This window comes from Podarcis liolepis, assembly GCF_965112155.1.
Source record: "Podarcis liolepis genome assembly, chromosome: 2".
NCBI classification, from domain to species: domain Eukaryota; kingdom Metazoa; phylum Chordata; class Lepidosauria; order Squamata; family Lacertidae; genus Podarcis; species Podarcis liolepis.
Window position 1 is genome coordinate 105,954,870 of NC_139555.1, and position 20,660 is coordinate 105,975,529.

The following is a 20,660-nucleotide window of genomic DNA, read 5'->3' on the forward strand; positions in this document are numbered from 1 at the left end:
ACGGGGCAGAAACCTTTGAAGTCCGACTGAAGTTTGCTATGACCAACACTCCTTAAGTGCTGCTTCAAATCAGGAGTGCAAATTGGGACCAACGTCCAGTCTCAAGATACAAAGTCCTAGTGACATCCCATGCCACTGTCTCACTAAGACTGGTGCAGCTAAGGCCACTCAAGTTTCTGTGGCTTCTGGCAACACCACGATTCTGCATTTCCCCCAGCCCAACGAGTCCTGTCTCTGTTTCCGTGCAAAACTGGAAGTGGCCTAACTGTGCAAGAGCCCACGAGACCTGAATCCAAAGGCACTGGGAAAGTGATTGGGGATCTTGCCATTTGGATAGTAAGCAAAATTAATGATCAGGCACTGTATAATGACCAACCTACTTGCGCTCAAGCAGCAGGGCCATAATCGCGGTGGTGGAAATGCTACAATTATATGGAAGTATAGAAAAGCCACAGGACACCAGCCACAGAATTCAGCTTAAGAATTTTTTCCCCTCTTTTTTTTTTCAATGGAGCAACTATGGTTGCGAAGCTACACTTGAGAATATGTGGGCAACGCCTGATGGAATCTTAGGAGCCAGGACTGCTGGTGAGCAGGATTTAAAGCGGCTTAAGAGCTGCCATCCCAGTCAGCAGAATAAATCCTCCTTGTAAACCACTTAGAGGTTATGTTACAATCAAGCGGTACATACATTTCGTTAAATAAAAAATAAACAGAAGTAGAGTTCTTCAAAGAACGAGAAATCATGCAAAGGCTTCTGATTTGCACCGTTTTAGAAGCTGCAGAATCTGGATTCCAACAGTCTGTGTTGTCTCGGTGCAATAGCGTTTTCTTATGTGTACAGAAATGCACAGCCCAGACTCAAAGCCCATACAATTATGCAGAAAGTTGAGAATAGCAGAGAGTCCAGAATCCCAAATTGTGGTCATCTCAACTTTCATAAGAATAGACATTTCCATGGAGTTTTGCTAAGGGGCAGCAGCAGACCTAAAGAGTTTAGTGGCCCAATATTGAAAAATGGGAATGGGAAGCGCCAACTCCACCCCAAGCACAAATATGGGACACAATAAAAAGTTAGAAAACGGGATGCTTCAGAATGAAAGCACTGGCACGTGCTTGTCATGAGGGAAACTACAAAACAGAGGCTACCTGCATGACTCACACCTGCACTGCACTACAAAGGTTTACAGAAGTTTTGAAAGGGGGAGGCAAATGGCTGTAAGAAGAACAGGAAACACATCATGCAGATGGGGAAATCTTGGGATGCAATACAGCTAATGTTCTCCAAAGCTTAGAGTTTGCTAAGAGGTGAATGCAGGAGAGCAGTAGCCCAGAAGCTGACAGCATCTCTGGATACTACTGGGGTAGGGAAGCTAAGATTAAGTGAATCAGAGGGCAGGGAATAGTGTTTCTGGTAACCTGTAACTCTTTGCACACTCTAGTATCCATATACTGTGCATAACAATAAAGAAGAATAGGGACTTTATAATCTGCAGGTGCCAAATTCTCGGAATACACAGGATTCTTAAAAAAACCTATCTTCTCATTTCTTAGGTCTACCTGTCTTTCCAAGGAGTTTTGATGCATACATCCTAGGTCTGCAGGGAAAGCTGCCATCCTGCCCCCCAACTTACCTCAAACTGTAGTGGAGTATTACAACGACTAGCAGCCAAGGAGGGAATTGGTGAGAAGATCACACCGCAGCTACTTCGACATTCCTCCTCTCCTGGCATGGATGAGGAGGACGTGGTGAGGTGTGGGCTCAGCGCATCTGGAACCGAGGGGTCAGGAAGTGGGGGAGTGACTGGAGAAAGCGGTCTCAATAACTTGGTAACACTCTGCTCCATTAGATAGCGAGACTTCCACTTCTTCAGGGGGCTCAGGAAATCTGAAAGGCAACACAGAATCCAGGTAGTGACTCTACCATTACAAAGCCCCAATCCACGCTCATCATCTACTCCCCCTACACGAATCTTTAAATTTTTGACTGGTTCTTGCCATACTGAGAACTCTTCAGCGCTCTCTCTCTCTCTCTAAAAGAACCCTTCTTTTCTCCAAAGAGGAGCACTACCAAAACAGGGGAAGGTAAGAAAGGGGGGCAATTTCAGGGCTCAAGGGAACTCGCTGAGATTAAAAAAGGGTCCAAACCAAAAGCAATCAACAAGCTAATAAGGTCTAGGTTGTCCAAAATCTAAGCCTCTCTACATCATCTCCATATTATCTCCACCAACACAGCAGTATGTATCTTGCCAAAAGACAGGGTCATGGCCCAGAAAGTGATAGCCCAAGCCTCTCCCTCTGCCACTCAGCCGCATCACTTCCTTGTGAAGCTTCCTTTCATTTACCTGCAGTCTTCCTGAGCTAGGAATGGTGAATCTTCCTTGCACTCATTAGGCTGATGGGTAATCTGGCAAGGATTCAAAACAAGGCGGAACAAGAACTAGTCCTTGCAGGAAACATCCAGCAGGTCCTGCAGGAATGCCCACAAGTCCCCCTGTTACGTTTTCTGTTGACAACATCCAGGCCTTCCTCTCTGCACTCTTTACTGCCCCCAATGCTTTCAAATCAATCCTCAAAGTACAGTAAAAGGGTTGTTCTGCTCTATTATCTCTATCCTCAGGCACCAAGCAATCTTCATCGATGAGGCCTTGTTAATTTTATTTTGTCAAATTCCACTACCCTTGCAGCAGCAAGTCTCCTGCTAGGGTAGAGACCAGCTACTGATGGCAAGACCAAAAGAGAACTTTGAAGCCCCCACTTTCCTTCAACTGGAGTGTTTTGCATCTGCACACACAAGCTAATCTCTCTTTCTCAATAGACCAAGGCTTCTTTCGCCCACTCATACAGTTGGATAACTTGAAACACTTTTTCCCAGCTGCAAAGTAGCTGCTCATCAGTAAGCCACCCCTCACACTATCAGTAGAACGCCTAAAGCAGGGCAGGCAGCCTTTTTTCTGCTGGGGGTCACATGCCCTGGAGGGTAATCTGCTGGAGTCACATACAGTGGTACCTCGGGTTACAGACGCTTCAGGTTGCAGACTCAGAACTAGTACCTCTGGTTAAGAACTTTACTTCAGGATGAGAACAGAAATTGTGCGGTGGCAGTGGGAGGCCCGATTAGCTAGTGTGGTACCTCAGTTTAAGAACAGTTTCAGGTTAAGAATGGACCTCCAGAACGAATTAAGTTCTTAACCCGAGGTACGACTGTATTGGTGGTGGGTGGAGCCTGAGCCAAAAGTGAGAGTGGGGTCAGAGGTCAAGGTGTCCACTCTGCTCTCCAATACCTTCTCCTCTTTCCTTCCTTGCCACACAAAAGGAATCAGGCCAAATGGAATCTGGCTCAGAGCTGCAAGCTGCCCACCTGCATCCCAAAGGGAACCTCTATTAGCCCATATTCCATCGACAGACATCAATCCTGTTGGCCAAAAAAACCACAGTTGCCTTCTATCCAGTGAGAGTCAACTATTCCAAGGGAACTAGGGCTGCTCCAGTGTTTCCATCCATCTGCTGATAAGATTATGCTCTACCCTTCAACACACAATGCAAACCTTTGCCTAACAGCAGCCCCGGCATAGTTGTAAGTGGATAGTGGGAGGTCATTTGCCAAGTTTTTGCTGGTAGGTTAGATCCCCAACCCCACAACTATTGATTTCACTAGCTGCTGCAAGCACTCTTGAGTTGTTCCCCCAAGATGCTGACTTGCATATGTGAGCTGTCCCTTGCATAAGAATCTTGTACACAGTCCTCCCCCCAATTTCCCTTCCTTCTCAAGCCACAACAGCACCTCTCTTCTCTCCCGCCACCCTATTAACAAGGGAGTTGCATAGGCCTGCCCTTCCCAGCACTTCTTTACGTCCTGTGACAGAACTTAATCTGACTTGAAGGAAACCCCTCAAAAGCCAAATGATTTCGTGGTCCTAAGAAATGCCACTGGACAACTTTTAACTCAAAGAATCCAACCCATAGAAGCCTCTTAGAAAGATCACCAGAGAGCCTTTTCTGCTCCCCCCCACCCACCTCTCGCTCAAAATTGCAATTTGCCCAGAACTAGTGCTTTTTCTGCTTTCGATGCCTCTAACCTTTGTGTAACACACAGTTATCTGTACACTGCCTAGGGCCTCGTCTCGCGTCCTTGGAAAACTGATCCCTGACTTGGATAGATCGCCACCCTCTTCCTCTGCAAAGACAGATGCAAAGTTACTGTTTTTAAAACTTGTCTTTTTGCTTTGCTCACAGATGTATGCTCCGGTGCTGGAGAGTGGCTGTTCTGCAACCAGGTGCCTGCTCTTTTAACCAGTTATTTCCCCAGCAAGTGGAGGAAGGCGGTGGCACTGGGTTTGGTGCAGTGCACTTCCTCCCTGGGAATAAGGTCTCTGTTTCTAGATGAAGCCCAAAGGGGAATGGGTTCTCTTGATCTTGGGAAAGGCGGGTCCCCTTCTTACACTCCTCCCTGCCCCCCTCTGCAAGGGAAATGTCAGAATGAGTAGTCACCCGGCAAAAGAAACACCATTCACACAGCTTGTACGGTTTTTCTGCTTGTTCCCCCTTGCATTCCCCTCAGGAGCAGGCTAACAGGTGGGTTGATATCTGCAGAATGGCAACAGGCCCGTGCCACAGTCACAGAATTGTAGAACTGGAAGGGACCCCGAGATTCACAGTCCAACCCCCTGCAATGCAGGAATATGGAGGTGGCCCATACGGGGTTTGAGCCCACAACCTTGGTGTTAGCACCACGCTCTAACCACCGTAGCAACCTGAGGAGCTGTGAAGGACAGGATGTTATACAATGAGGAGGGTGGCATTTCTGAGCTCTAATCCATCACAAACCCTGGGCCAAAGACTGTAGCTCCTGAGTTGTTGGGAAATAACAAGAAGGGAAGAAGAAGAAGAAGAAGAAGAAGAAGAAGAAGAAGAAGAAGCCGCCTGTATCAACAGGTAGCAAAACACTACGCAACTCTATGTGCACTGTACCTATTATTGCTCACTAGCTCACTGAGTGACCTTGAACCAGTCACTGCTTCTCAGCCTAACCTACCTCACGGGGTTATTCTGAAGACTAATTGAGGAGGGGAATAACTATGCACTCCACCTCAAGTTCCTTGGAGAACGAGGCGAGATACAAATGCCGTAAACAAACGAATAAATAAACTGGTTAGTACAGGGAGGCCAGAGTTATGTAGAGTTACTGACTGCAGTTATGCTTGCTTGCTTTCTAAGTGGCCCTTCAAGGAGTGGAAAACTGAAACGACGTCCACGGTGCACCACTGAAACATGGAGGCCTCTCAACCAACCTGCGTTTTCCTTGCAGATGCCAGAAGTGCTACCGCTCTCGTTGCTTTGGTATAGACACTGAGTTCTGTTCTCTTGGGAAGCAGCTGAGGTCTGAGTCATCCCTTCTTCCAGAGCCTGCTTCATCCAACGCTGCAAAAACAAACCTTGCTTAATAATGCACAGGCTCCCACTTAAAGTGTTTCTCCCCCCGCCCCCGACTTGCAACAGACCACTTTCAGCAATTTCCATCTGTTATTGGTCAATGCCCCAGGGGATGGGGAGGATCTGTTTTCACCTCAATCGCTTTATGGGTGGGGTCGTTTACAACCTGTACCCCAACTCAAAGTTGTTGTTTTTACTGAAAATAAGTGATGCCTCTATGCAAATAGTTTTTATTTTCCATGAGGTCACTCAATATACATGTTTTAGGCTGAGCCCATATTTTTAACTGGCAAATGATGGTGCAGTAGGAGAAGGAAATGGCCTAAGGCAGGGAGGGCAGCAGGGGCTTGTGTCTAGGGAAACTTAGCTAGGAGCCTTAAAGGAGAGAGAGGGAGCCAGTGCAGGCCAAAAGTTTCATCCCCTTGGACTCTGAGCCATTCATCTATTATAGCCCATTTTCAAATGCATCTCCACAAGCCATGACAACTAGAACAGTATCTTTATATGAAAAGATTTGAACACCAGCATCCGGCTTTTTTGCTTTGCTTTTTTTTTTTACTAGGGAGGTACCACTATTTTAGCATATGGAAACATAAAAACAACAGATTGCCACTCCTACCTAGTCCAAGACTCTCATATGTTGAACATGCACACGGTAAAACCAGATCTGGAAATTAGTGATTCTAATTAAGCACACAGGATTATGTTATTAATGCTCTAAACTGAAATTAGGAAAGTAAAATTGAATTCTTTGCTTTTTGCCCAAAAGCACACTGGGGTTAGCTGGCCAGGACATTCACACGGAGAAATGAACCAGATTCAGGACCCAATTAGCAGAAGGTGCATTCTAAATACGGCTTATCCCGCTGTGTCAGAGCAAGATATGGCAAAGATATGCTTACCAGTCTAAAAGGAAATGCTGGGAGCCCATTTCTGGCCTGGTTGCAGCATAGAATATACATTCAACAAAAGCAGGCAAAGAAATAGAGACGACCAGTAGTATGGCCATCCTATGCTGCTCTAGACTCACCACGCAAATGTGCACATAGGCCATCCCACAATTTCGTTGGAAAACAAGTTTCAAAGCCCTTGTGGGTGTTCAAGATAGTTGTGGAAATGCATTAGCCCACTCAAGACTCAAGTAGACAGAAGCCACTTCCTCATAGTCCTGTTGCTGGCTATCCCCTTTCTTGCACCTTGCCCTTGACAGGCAACTTGCCAAAATACAAGCAAGATACCCAAATATTAGCTTTATTAAAAAGCTGTCCTGTATTATGAGAACTACTTTCATTACTTAAGCAGCCTAAACCAGAATAGACTCCCAATCTGCTTATCTGCCTGAGGGGTTATGTTGACACAATTTTGTGGGTGGGGGATTGTTTTGTTGTTTTATACCAGGTAACTCGTGAGGCCCAGGAAACTGCATACAGGGCATTCCTGTGTCCATGGGCCATTCCTTTGCAGCTTAGAGCCCTCTGGAAACCCAGCTATTAATCCTGCCTTTGTAAGGCATGAAAAACAAGCTGCTTTAGGCAGACTCTGAGTAGGTATTGCCTCTCAAGGCAAAAAATACATTTAAAGAAAGCATTAGACACACAACGTAACTAGTAGCCTAGAAAAATAAAGCAAAAGATTAAAATGAAAACTTGACTTTGCCAAGGTCTACGGAAAATCTAGAGCTGGCATCACAATGTGTGCATCATGGTGAATGTCTCACACCCGGTCCTGGGCTATGCAAAGCCCTTCTTGAAACAGATACTCTTGACTTTCCTAGTCTCCCTAATCTAGCTACAGCTTGCGGTGCAGAGAGAAAACAGGTGGGAAACGCACTTTCCTTTCTGCTCACCTAACCGAGAATCATCACAGGTTATCTCTATTCAAGAGATCTCAATCAGCAATATCTTGGCAACCACAAAATTCAAGATGTGTACAGTGCACCTAATTTAGAATCTTAGTCCCAGTAGGCAAGGTGCATCAATTACTACTTAGATGTTTCAGCTACTGCAGTTTTTTAAACCCATACAATAAAGCGTTTTAAGAAATCCTGCAAGAGCCTGTATTTAAATACAGTGGTACCTCGGGTTACAGACGCTTCAGGTTACAGACTCCGCTAACCCAGAAATAGTACCTCAGGTTAAGAACTTTGCTTCAGGATGAGAACAGAAATTGTGTGGCGGTGGCGTGAGGCCCCATTAGCTAAATTGGTACCTCGGGTTAAGAAACAATTTTAGGTTAAGAACAGACCTCCAGAACGAATTAAGTTCTTAACCTGAGGTACCACTGTAGAGGAGTTCAAGCACACCACAGTCTTGTCTTTCTAACAATGCATGCAGTGCATAATCTATTCACATCTAGGAACAGCTAGTGAGCCTATGGAAGAAGACCATGCCTTTTCTGTAATTTTTAAAGTGTCATGAGGCAGTGTTGTAAGCAGGGAGAAACTGTTCCCTACATCCACTGAAAATATAAGAACCAGTTAAAACAATTTTAGTTGTATGTTTCTTTTCCAGGAAGAGATTCAGTAAACCAAACCTGGACAAGCATATTTTGGGGTGCTTTAAGTAAAGTCATGCATGTTCATTAGACATTTTCTTTTTTAAAAAAAGAAATATTGGGCCAAGTGCACGGACCACAACCAAAAGCAGACATACCTTTTTGCATGAGCTGTAGTTCCCATCCAGCTGAACCGGCCGCCTTCGCCTTTCTGGGGTGAAGGGAGAACCAAAACGGATGTAGTGTTTGGGCGTGGTGCAAATGAGGGGGGAGTGGACAAGGCCTGGCAACATATTGAGGGTGGTGGCCAGCACGGTTGGGTCAGTGGTGATACGTAAAGGGCACTCAATGGGGCACTCCTGTTTCTCTGCCTTGTCATTCAGCCATTCTGTAACTAGATACTGAAAGCAGAAATAACAGAAATGTGTCTTACTATGCAAGGAACTTGTAAAGATAAGACAAAATAGTCAATAGGGAGAGGTGGGAATAGGTGGGCCCAGAACTGTCTACTCTGCCTGGGCCCTGGTTGTCCATGGTTTCAAGCAGGGAACTTCCCCAGCCCTGCTACCAAACATCTCTTTATTAAAGTTGGAAGTAGCAGAGATGAAACCTGAGGCAGAGTATATGCCCTACCATTGGGTTATGGGCCAACAACAATATCCCCCCCAATGAAAACCCTCAAATGCATTCTTAAATCTGGTGCGTAAGATATATACAAGTGGCCTGGCGATGACATCTTTGGAAAGGTCTCATTGGTGTAATTCATAAGGTCTTACAATGAGAACTGCTGTTCTCATCAATCACCTCCTCCTGGAAGAAATCCCTGTGATCTGGAAGGTGCCAAAACCTGCCCCATTGTTGGGCTGCGAGAGTGCCACTTGTATCATTTTAAAGGTCTAGAAATCATGTTCTGAACCTCTTATTAAAAACTGAGTTGAAGAAGTGTCCATTAAAAAACAGATCTTGGCTTATGATGGGTTACACCATAGAAAATTAAGTTCAGCTTGATTGCTTTTCCTCAAATGGTTCTAACAATGTTAAGCTTCTACTGCAGCAGTTTTCAATTTTTATTTTATTTATTTTCTTGGCAGACCACTTGTAAATTGCTGGAGGTCTTAGCAGTCCACTTAATAAACCTTTTTGATGGTTCTGGCACCATTATCAAAATCAGTGCACTATTACGAAAATCACAGGCCCTAGGAAATGACTTGTTTGTCTGTTCGATAAATCTGTCCCTGGGTCAAAATGGCCTCCCATCTCCATTACTCAGAGAGAGAAAATAAGGCAAGTGCAGGTCCAAGCACAGATATTCTCAAATGTTCTGCAACCTTTCCACAGTCAACCTGCCTGAAGCTCACACAGTTTGAGAATTTCTGTCTCACTGGAATCTCATAAAAAGCCATTTTCCTCCATTTCTTTTCACTGGGCTAAAATTATTTTCACCCTTTTGAAAATGGATAGTAATTCACTGGAGAATGTTGATAGGGTTGGGAAACCAGTGGAGGAGGCTTTGGAAAATCAGGATTGTCAAATCTTGTCTTCTTGACTCAGATAGTACCACTGAAGTCTCTGTACAGCTCCTGTTGTAATTTATAAACCTGCCACACACTGTGTTTGTTACCCAAACATAAACATATTGCAGGGTCCTAAGATACATCCTGCAATATGCTTATGTTTGTCTAAACCACAGAGCCTAGGGCTTGCTGATCAGAAGGTTGGCAGTTCGAATCCCCACGACGGGGTGAGCTCCCGTTGTTCAGTCCCAGCTCCTACCCACCTAGCAGTTCGAAAGCACAAGTGCAAGTAGATAAATAGGTACCGCTCTGGCGGGAAAGTAAACGGTGTTTCCGTGCGCTGCTCTGGTTCGCCAGAAGCGGCTTAGTCATGCTGGCCACATGACCCGGAAGCTGTCTGCGGACAAACGCCGGCTCCCTCGGCCTATAGAGCGAGATGAGCACCGCAACCCCAGAATCATCCGCGACTGGAGCTAATGGTCGGGGTACCTTTACCTTTAAGATACATCCTGCCCATCCCTCAGTTGATTTACCTTTTTCGTTTTGGGATACTTGAGTGCAGCCCGGCTGGCCTGTGTTCCTGCAACTGCAGCCACAGCTGGGTCAGAACCCATCAACTGCTTCCCTTCTCCAGGACCCTCCACGCTGCTGACTTCCGCCGCCATTACTGTGCTCACGGCGTTTCCCTCCTCTGGAGCTGCTTGAGAGAGCTCAGCCTGTTGGGAGCTGGCTTGCTTTTGCCTTCTCAGCCGCTGTGCGGAACTACTCCGATAACGGGAAAACCGGCTTTTGGGTCGCGGCCTAGCTGGTTTTGACGGTGCTGTTTTAGAGACTGGTTTCTCTGCTGCCGTTTCCTGCAGAGCAAAGCCCAGTGTAAGGTATGGAATTATTGAGAACCTGCGCCTCTACACATTTGCTCTCAAACAGGAGCAGCCTGGCGAAATATATTTGTAAAGGTTTAATTCCTGGAGTGTAAAGGGAGAGTCAAGGGAAAATCTGGGACGCTAGTATTCTTTGGGGGGTGGGGGAGTTTTACTTGCATCTTAATGCAATGCTCCCTCTAGAATACTGTTTTCACCCCTTGAAGCATTTGCCAAACAGGTGCCAGCTGGCATATTCTGAGTCCAATAAGAAGTGCCCAAGGGTGCCAGTACAACGTGGTCTGTGAAAGTAACTGTGCTGATTTGTAGACAGCAAGTCCGTGCCAAAATATGGCCCCCACCTTCCCTTGTGCTCTCAGCACACCCAATGAAACGTGACTTCTTTCAAATCCAGCACATGTCTGGTAACACTGAAAATGCTACCAGTCAGGGGCTCACAACCAATTGTCATGTTGGATCAAGCCAATGGTCTAATTATATAATATATAATTACATTCCAGTGGACGTTTTAATACAACAGGAAGGTTGAATTACACTTCCAGCATCTGGTAGCTGGAAGGACATCCTTTCTGAACATGGAGTTGCATACAGCAATTCCACTGTAATTCCCAAAGTTACTGGGGCCAAACCCTTGGCAGTTCTACCCTTCTTCTTACCCCGGCCTGTGAAGACCTCCGTGTGTTCACTCCAACGCTGCTGGCACTGGAAGGGGCACTTGGCACAGAAACACTTGAAGCCAAACTGCTCTCCTCAGTTTCATTTGGCTCAGCTTTTACCTCCTCCGGTTCTGGAGTCTCTGCCGTGACCACCACTTCTGCGTCTGTGCTGCTTCGGTCCGATGGGAGATCTCGCCTCCTCTTTCTTTTTTCCAGGTTCTCAAACACGTGCATGATGGCTTCTACCTTCCGATCTTCTCGGGTCTAGCCCAACCAAAGCACAAATCAAAGTCAGCAGAACAGGTACAAATGGGTTAAAAAAACCGGCAGACCAGACAAGAAGGGAAGACACAACAGATCAACAGTGGCAAACCAGTAGACATCCTAATAATGTCCTGTTCTCCATTCCTCGTGGATCAACTTGCCTGAGCACTGACCACACAGAACACAGGATGCTAGTTCTGTCAACTCAGAATACACTGATCTCAAAGCAATTGCAATTCAGAACAGCATGGTCATGTGAAAATATTAGGTGCCTAGGATTAAAATGCGTGTTACCCCTGCCTACCCCCCCCCCCCCACATTTATACTTAAGTCATTAAACTGCTTGCTAAGTCATCTCTCACTTGCTTCTTCCTAACCCCCCCCCCAACTTTAGGCCTTCCTCAACTGTACCTTCCTCTCAGGATATTCTGTGCTTTGGATTCTGCCTTTTGAATCAAACTTTGGTTGTTGCTGTTTTTAAATTGATAATGAATATTCCACTTCTCTGTATAACCGTTTAAAGGACACTGTTTTGTTTTTAAAGGCCGTGACAAGAAAGCACCTTGTTTCCAAGGCTACAGAAGCCCAACTGATGAAAGTGTGTGCCGCTCATATCGGTTTTAGCAGGAAATAAGAAAGAAGCAGTAGCAGTAGCCATTAGAATAACATAAAAAGATGGCTGTTCAGGCAATATACGCTCCAGGGGATTCGAAACAGTGATACAAGCAACAAGCTAGTGTTGCTGCTAGGGAAAATGCCAGCTTTTCCTCACCTCCTACCCTATTCAATCCTATCCCTCATATACATACACTGGTAAGGCTAACTGGACCAAGTTATATTTTTTTGTTTGGCACGGATAGGCAGTGCTAAGATTCGGGGGGGGGGGGACTATTGCCGTTTACCTTCCATTTCCTATGTCTGTAGGCTTCCTTTGAAGCTTCCTCATGTTGACTAACCTCTCTTCTTTTCTTGTCTGTCTATTCTTAGGTTCAAGGATGAAAAGGAACTGCTGTTATCTGAGCTGCTGCCATTTTACTTCACTTTCAACAGCCATGGGGTAAAGGTAAAAGGTAAAGGTACCCCTGCCCGTACGGGCCAGTCTTGCCAGACTCTAGGGTTGTGCGCTCATCTCACTCTATAGGCCGGGAGCCAGCGCTGTCCACAGACACTTCCGGGTCACGTGGCCAGCGTGACGAAGCTGCATCTGCCAGCGCAGCACACGGAACGCCGTTTACCTTCCCGCTGGTAAGCGGTCCCTATTTATCTACTTGCACCCGGGGGTGCTTTCGAACTGCTAGGTTGGCAGGCGCTGGGACCAAACTGTGGGAGCGCACCCCGCCGCGGGGATTCGAACCGCCGACCATGTGATCGGCAAGTCCTAGGTGCTGAGGTTTTACCCACAGCGCCACCCGCGTCCCTAAGCCATGGGGTAGTGCTTGAAAATATCAGAGCGCCAGCCACATTTCACAATAGGCAACCAGCCTTTTGTGAGGAAGTGGAGATACCTGGTCGCCAGGTTTGCTGAATAACATCTCCATCTGGCTGGCTGGCACTGCTGCCATCCTGGGCCAGTCAGCTGGCTGGTGGGGCAGCACGGCAGCAAAAGAAATGCCTCTTTTGGTGCTGCGCTGCCCCGCAGAGCAGCTGATTCGCAGAGCAGCACAGCACCAAAAGAGGCACATCTTTCGGTGTTATGCTGCTGCATAGATCAGCTGATCAGCAGGGCGCTGAGGCATTCCGTAGCGGCAACTGAAGACTAGGTTAAATGGTGCCATATTAATATCTGTTTCTAAAACTGCCATGAGGAGGCCTAGATGGTTGTTAAGATTTCTTAACAGGTTCCTGAATCAAGCCTGCTGAGCCCCTGACTCTGACTCCCTTCCACAAGTAATCTTGCTTTTGCATCTTTGTTTTGCAGGCATCCTGCTGTTTCTCAGAAGCTTAACAAAGCTCTCCTTAGTAAGAAGATAGACACTGTAGTGGACAAGCGTCATTGAAGACAGCACGGCCACTACTCTTGATCTTCCCTACAAATCAAAGCCACAGGCTAAGACTTAGTTCAAACAGGGCACTGGTGAGGCCCAACAGATCTGGCCAGTGTCCTGCTTGAACAGAACATGGACACTATGTCCCAGAATCCTTTGCAGTGTGCAGGGTTCTGCTGCAGACAAGCCAACATGGAAAAGATTCCCTGAACGCAGACACTTTGAAAACCACTATTTTAAACCACATAATCAGAATCCATAGCCAACACAGCACCTGGGCTAGTGAAAACAGCAGCAACCCTGAAGAACAGGAGCAGAACAATAATGCTGGCATGAGGGAGGCAGATCAGACTAGTTAACCAGACCACACTGTGTGAGAAGGCAGGATAAAAACTCACTACCTATGGGAGGGACTGTACCCATTACAAAAAAGAGAGGAAAAGATACTTGCCCGTCTGTTCTGAGTGAGACCTCCCTGGTCATCCGCAGTGGCTTCTTTCTCCTCTTCTTGCTTCTCTTCTTTGTCTGCAACCTGAAATGTGAGAGAATGGACCTCAGCAGCAGTCACAGCTGCAAAAAGATATGGGACAATTACCGTGAACGTCCAGCATTTCACTGGGGCTGGGGCTGCTCTGTGCCCAGGGAAGTCACTCCCTCTGGGAACAAGTTCCTCCAGAGTTAGTGACCAACACTCAATGCTATAGGATAGTGGAGACTTTACCTCATTATCACTGGCTGCAGCAAGTCCCTCAGGGACTTCCTCTGGCTGTGGATTGCTGTTCTCATCTGATGCAGCTTCCCGCTGCTCCAGCTCCTTCCGACGAGCTTTCCGACGCCTGGTCTCTGCTCCAATCAGAGTGTCTAGAACAGGTGGAGGCAGCTGTTCTACAGTGTTTGGGCTCCGTTTCTGCACAGGGCAACTCCGGTTTCCCTTGTGACAGGCACAATCCACTTTATAGTTGCTGCCCCATCACAAAAGACACAGAATATATTAGTATCGCTTCACAATGTCTTGAGAAACAATATGTAAGTATACCGTTGAGCTAAATGTCTAGGAAAGAGATAGGGGAACTGCTCCCATTATGACCTTTACCACCCGAGAGGCTGAGAATGTAATTTGACAACAAAAAGCAGGGGCACAAATGAAAAGGTCAGTCCTGAGGGAAGAAGGGCAAGTCTCCAATAAGCAAGTAACAAACACTCACCAGTTGTTGTACTCATAGTCAAAGGCAATGGTGACCTCTGCATCCTTGGCAATGGATGTAACAGCATATATGCACAGGTGAATCATCCCACCTGCTATCACATGGCGAACCTTCAACACACAAACAGAAACGTTACAATTCCAAAAGTCAAGCATGTGCCACATTGCAAAAGCTGAGTTTCAATGAAGTAGCAACAAAGCCAGTCTCTTTAAGCATCTGTTAGTTTAGAACAACCAAGTTGTGAAACGTGATGTGTACATTTGAGACTGGAAGGATTTGCTTTGCTAGGTAGGGAATTCTGAATTCTGTCGAGGACTGGGATACTTGATGGAGAATGCAGGACAGATGGACCATAATTCCACCTGCTGAAGACCACAATGTCAAAGTGTTTGTCCTTCTGGGGCTACTGGTAAAATATTCTGCAGGATCAATATTGTATAAAGGATCTGAGGTTCCAGCACTTTTGGGCTGGTAGGGCGATCTTTGTTTGAAGTCGTGGCCGACCACAAACTCAACCAATACAAGCCAAATTTTCACACCTATCAAAATGCCAAACACCACAGCAACCACTTACCTCTGCATTTGGTGTACAGGAGCGCCTGATGAATCTAGCATCATTACCAAAAGTCCGAGCATCCACACACATCTCAACACTGTTAAACTTGGAGTAGAACAGCACAAAGGGATACGGCCTAAAAAAGAAAGAACAGCACTTGTAACCTTAATGGCAAATACAGCCAAGCCTACAAGGCACCCGTGGAGATCTGGACGTACCACCGCATAACGCATATTCATTTCTAAAACCAATCGATTGTGGGGAACCTCCCACCCACACCAGCCCCCAAAACGGTTCCACTTTTCAGACCGCTCAGCATTCTTACTTTTTGAAGAAGTGCCCATTGACCTCGAACTGTTGCCGCAGCATCACTTTCCCACGATACTCAATTATAAGAGTGTCCACAGCCAGATCTCTGGCCGCCCTCAGGATCTTCCGGTGCTTCTGAACCCGGGTCACTCTCCCTAGCTGCAGCTGCCAAGTTAAAAGAGAGATTTTAGGACCCACTCGGCAGGGGGAAGGTCCATGTGTATGGCTGCATTTGTTAAAAGCAGCTGAGCAACCAGGGTCTGAGATCACTGGCCATATTTAATTGTCTACCAGAATGCATGAACTGAAGTAGCAGACATGCTCAAGGTAGCATTGCTGGCCAGACCAGGAATATTTTATACCTGAAAAGAATCTTATCTAATGAGCCAGGAAAGGAGGACGGGGAGAGAAGGACTGTCGTTTCATACCTCCCCGAGCTTCACCTTATCTGCTCTCCCCTATGTATAAGCTTGCTTGCATCTAGAGGCAAAAGAGCATCTTTCAAACCTGGGCCTTATCAATGACCCACCACCCTAGCATGCAGCCAACTGGCCTACCGCCACTTTGGGGTCTACTTGTTTACCTGCATCTGAGAGCCAATGACAGTGTTGTTACAGAACAGCTCTGTCTTATTGATTGTGTCCAGCACAGCCGCCTTGCCCACAAACTCTTTATTGGCATTTAGATGGTGCTCCAGGAGGTTCTGTACATCTGCGCTGTATTGGTTAGTGAAGGCTTCTTCATACTGATCGGTCCAGAGCCTTATGCGGTTTTCCCACCCCTCTGCCGTATTCTCATCCAGGGCATGGGCTTCTGAAGGAGAGTTCTGCAACAAAAGGGAGTCAGTTCAATGTCTATACGGCATAAGGGCTCTGTGAAAAGCACCGGGGCTGCTTGTGGTGACAGAGCAGCCTATAACTAGGAAAATAACCACCTAACTCTGTGTGGTCCTTGTTCTCAGCCAGCTTTTTTGTGGCATTTTCAAAGTTCTCCCCATCCTGGTCTCTACTCAAGTAGCCTCAGGTAACCAGCACAACAGTACTTGAGCCCATTCCAACCACATCGCTTAGAAAACTAATGAGCCCTTCAACGTCTCTGCTCTTCAACATCCCTGCCTTGCACACCAAAGTCCTTTAAATGTGCACCTGTCTCAACAATAATGCCACAACCATCTTGGACCGGGTCAAAGGATAACCATGAAGTTTCATACATGCTGATGACCAATAAGCTGGGCTCAGTAGTCCTCGAGAACAAAACCAGGAGTCATTAATTGTGTTACAGGCATGAAACTGTATTCTGGGATCAGGTATGTGGCTTAACTCACCTTCATCCGCAAAGACTTCCGTGAACCTTCTCTAAAAGCCTGTTGAAAGAGTAAGACAAATGACCATCAGTATTTTTGCCCTATATATCTGTGCTCATTCATGCTAAATAAGGGGCACAGATGCAAAACTGCAACAAGGACTAGAAGAAAAACTGATCCCAGTGTACTTTCAATGGTAGACTCCCCCACCTCCCTAAAGGGTTGGCTGCCTTTTCCAGAACCTCCCTAGACGACAAGCACGGATTGTCGCAGCTTTGGCCAAGTAGCACTTCCACAAAGCAAAGAACAGGCTCTGAAAGAAGAGCAAAGGAACCACAGCAGAGTATACACAGTTATGCACCCTAAAATCTTTCTGTGGGTATCAAACAGCAAAATGAAGTTCCCCAAAAAAAAACCCCTTCCAAGTATCTAAGTAAGAAGAGAGTTGCTGCTTAAGAATTACTTTAATATGCATTATTTTTGTTAGCTTATGCAGCAAAGAATCATGTAAAATGTGTAGAATATTAACCAAAAAGTAACTTTTATAAACAAATTTGCTTTGTAGGAACAATTCTTCTGTATATGCACAATATACATCAGCCAGATTTTGCTGCATCCAAACCCACAGTTTTCCACCCATGGGTCTCTATATCCAAAGTCTGAACATTGGGTGGTAAAGGAACCAAAGATCATTTATGCATTGGGAGGGTGGGGTGTCAATTTGAAATGGAAAAAATTAAATGCAAGTCATTTCTTGATGTTGTATGATTAAAATACTATTGTTGTTCTTATTTAGTGGCAGATGCTTAGCATTCATTTTTTTACTTGATGCTGATTGGCTAGAATGCTGGAAGTCAGTTTAGTTCTTACCAATTCAGTAATATTAGTTTTGTATCTCCGTAAGTAAGATGCATGTAGAGTCCTTTGGGGTTGTTGGTGTGGTTTTGTTGTTGTTGTTCAAACAACTGCTTAAGCAATCAGAAAAGCCCTCTCTTCCCCCACAGTTGCAGCCCTGCCTGAGCTGTGGGCATGGTGACACAATTCCACTTCAGGCATCGGTGGAACACATTGTCACTGTTCGTGTTCGTTTTGTCCACAGCATCTGTCCCCCCACTACCCCCCCCCCAAAACCAGAAGGAGATCATCATCAGGATATGGAAGGCTGCATACCAATAAGGAGGAGATTAGAGGAAAACGACCAGACATCCTCCCAAACGCTTACTTAGTAACTGGCTGGACTCACCGACAACCGTATCTATTGACATACCTTGATTTTTTTGGCTTTTGGTGCCGTACGAGTTCTCTCTGTATTTCTTTTCCTCTTTTTGGGTTTGGTTCTGCAGACCCGATTGACGGTCAGAGTGATGCTCGTAGGGGTGTGTTGTGTAGCAGTGTACAACACTGTGGAGGGAGAGAGCTCCTCGTCCCAGCTCTCAGTTGCACTGCTGTCCCCACCTGCCGTGAAAAATGTCTTGTTGGCAACTTCCTCTTTGTTCTGAAAAAACTTGTGCCTGCCCTGTCCCACCCTGGTGAGTTAACATTGCACTCTTCTCCCCAAAAGGCTGCACGGAACCATCATCTTCCACTCACAATGGCAACTTGCTTTGCGCTTGCCCCCTTCAGCTCTTCCAATGTACCTACCCTATACTCTTGAGATCTCAGGTAAACTGGGAAAGATGACAAAGAGAGGCAATGAGACACAGAGCACTCTCACTGCATCAGGGCACCCGCTCATTCAAATCCCGCAAGCCTGGGGGCACTAACTCACCTGACACGTTGTCTTGCTTCCTCCGACGAAGTCTGATCACTTTCCCTCGGCTAAGCCCCCTGCAAAAGGGCAACAGAAACCCAAAGTAGGCATTATTAAGGGTTATATTGCTTAAAATAAATTAACCTCGGGTCTTCAGCGGAACACCAGGTCACCTGACATCAAAGTGTTATATAAAGTTAAAATGAATTTAATGGCCACGTCTCGGCTTCACACATTCACGTCCAAGGCCATCGCTTCAGCAAATAATGGGCTGTGTGCCCAGTGCAATATTCATGTTCTCAAGAGCCCCATCTTTCAAGTTTCAGAAAGACCACATTCTTAGCTCTCGTATGTGTGGAAATAAGCCTACAGTGGGTGAAAGCAGAGCCACTGAAATGCCCTGGACCAATGATGGCCTGGAAGGACAGGAAAGTGGAAAGACATCAGATCTCATGTTCCTTATGACCCCCCAAGCCCCCTTCTGCTGCTTGCCAATCTCTGAAGAAGTTCCACCTTTCCTTCGCTATTACTCTTTCACCATTGCATTAGAAGCACCTAACTTCATGGAGAGTTTCAGACACACTCCACTGAGCATAAGGTATGATTATTTAACCAACTGCATTTGGTCAGCTCAAACAAATCACTTTTAGACAATCTGTCATTGGTACTATTTATTTGATCTGATGAACTTGCAGGATTTGGCTCCTGCCTTGTGAAAATGTGCGTGTTGATTTTGTGTAAGTCAGCTCCTTTGCTGCAGTGACCAATTGAAGGTAAAGAAAATGGTCCACTGAGCAATCAGGAAGCCTCTTTAAACATTCTCCCCACCCCCCTCGTTTTCCCATGTATAAAGCTGCCTACAGGAAAGAACTTACCTGCACTTCTCACATTTGATGAGGAAACCATCTTGGGAGAGACTACAGTGACACCAGCTAGGAATAGACTCTGCTTCTGAAGAACTCTCAGTGTCCCCAGAATTCTCCTCATCGTGAGAGTGTAGGCCATTCAGTTCTGCACGAGGGATGATGGTCTGGACAGGGGGAGAAGCAGGAGGGGTCGGAGGAGGAGGGGCTCCGTAATTATGATCCTGAAAACAAACATTTGCATCAGTTCTATTTTGAATGCGGGGGAGGAGAGCAAGAGGCATGACTTTACACAAGATGTGAGCCCTAAGACACTTCCAAAACCTACCCACCACCACATGCACAGATTTGAGGAGCGACAGGAACTCTGGCTAACAGAGCAAGGACCTACAACTTTGGACTCTCTCTAAAACTGGGCGGAGCAATTGTTTTCTCAGTCCAACCACAGATAAAGAAAGCCCTGATATCCAGGCGTCTTAACAAAATGTACTAACACTGATTTGAACTACCTATGCTTGTGCTAATGGAAACAAAACCACACTACCCACACACAAGAAAGAAGTACCAGCAGTCTCAGAGGAAATCAGGGGCTTGCAACAAGTACCAAAAAAATCTGCAGGGAAAACGCCTCAAACAGCTCTATGCTATCTCTTCAAGGCACAAAATGTGGAGAAAATGGCAACCGGGTGGGATGCAGGGGGAGAATGGAGTGTCTGGAACCAGAAGACAGAGAAACATGTATGCATATGTATAGGGTAGAAATAAGCATCTCAATGTCTGGATACGTCATTTTCTGGTTCAAAGAAGTTATTTTAAACTGTCCCCAAGTTTGGAATGAGAGCTGCTCACAGATATTGACAGAGAAATTCAATAATTTAATGTGTTTGGGGTTCAGCATAAGTATACCCACTCCACCTCCTCAAACCCCCAAAATGGAAAAAAATGCCCCCAAACCATCCAGTGAGGACTGAGCATTCTCGATGGGCATGAAATACTGGCTGGCTGACAGGTGTAGACAGGGTGGCAGTGATGGAGAATGAAAAACGATGGAATGGGACAGCTGAAAACCTGAGCCAGCACACTCCACACCATAACATTTCCTTGCAGGTCCCTCTTGCTTTTCTTAAGGCGGAGACCTGCATGTGTATGCAAGCATTCTGCACTGTTAAGCACAGAAAAACTGCAAGCTGTCTTTCAAACTGGCTTGATTCTGAAACCTATGCTTTCAACTTTCAAAATACTGGGGCTTATCAATACACTTTTGGGGGAGGGGCGAGGGGAACTTCATTAGAAAAATCTACCTGCAATCGGTAGGTCTACCCTAGGTAGTAGTTTCTATGAGCAGTCAGTGCTAAAGACCAAAAAGGGGAAAAGAGATGCCCCCCTCACCTTCTAGTCCAAGCCTGCATTTAACAACTCACTCGGCAGGCAAAGGAGGCCAGGTATTC

General features: G+C 46.1%; 1 protein-coding gene across 8 annotated transcripts in view; it reads right to left on the reverse strand.

The window, feature by feature from the left end:
• The window catches only part of SETD5 (SET domain containing 5), a 63,107-nt gene that overhangs the window by 11,959 nt on the left and 30,488 nt on the right, over positions 1 to 20,660 (reverse strand). For all 8 annotated transcript variants that reach the window (XM_083491128.1, XM_083491131.1, XM_083491130.1 and 5 more), the window contains 15 exons: positions 19,225 to 19,436; positions 18,368 to 18,426; positions 17,867 to 18,054; positions 16,621 to 16,659; positions 15,880 to 16,122; positions 15,313 to 15,461; positions 15,006 to 15,123; positions 14,432 to 14,541; positions 13,948 to 14,188; positions 13,678 to 13,758; positions 10,978 to 11,241; positions 9,974 to 10,294; positions 8,085 to 8,327; positions 5,292 to 5,421; positions 1,635 to 1,888 (listed from right to left, as the gene is read on the reverse strand). In XM_083491128.1, the coding sequence (XP_083347254.1) occupies positions 1,635 to 1,888; positions 5,292 to 5,421; positions 8,085 to 8,327; positions 9,974 to 10,294; positions 10,978 to 11,241; positions 13,678 to 13,758; positions 13,948 to 14,188; positions 14,432 to 14,541; positions 15,006 to 15,123; positions 15,313 to 15,461; positions 15,880 to 16,122; positions 16,621 to 16,659; positions 17,867 to 18,054; positions 18,368 to 18,426; positions 19,225 to 19,436 (2,652 nt within the window). The remainder of the gene's footprint in view (positions 1 to 1,634; positions 1,889 to 5,291; positions 5,422 to 8,084; positions 8,328 to 9,973; positions 10,295 to 10,977; positions 11,242 to 13,677; positions 13,759 to 13,947; positions 14,189 to 14,431; positions 14,542 to 15,005; positions 15,124 to 15,312; positions 15,462 to 15,879; positions 16,123 to 16,620; positions 16,660 to 17,866; positions 18,055 to 18,367; positions 18,427 to 19,224; positions 19,437 to 20,660) is intronic.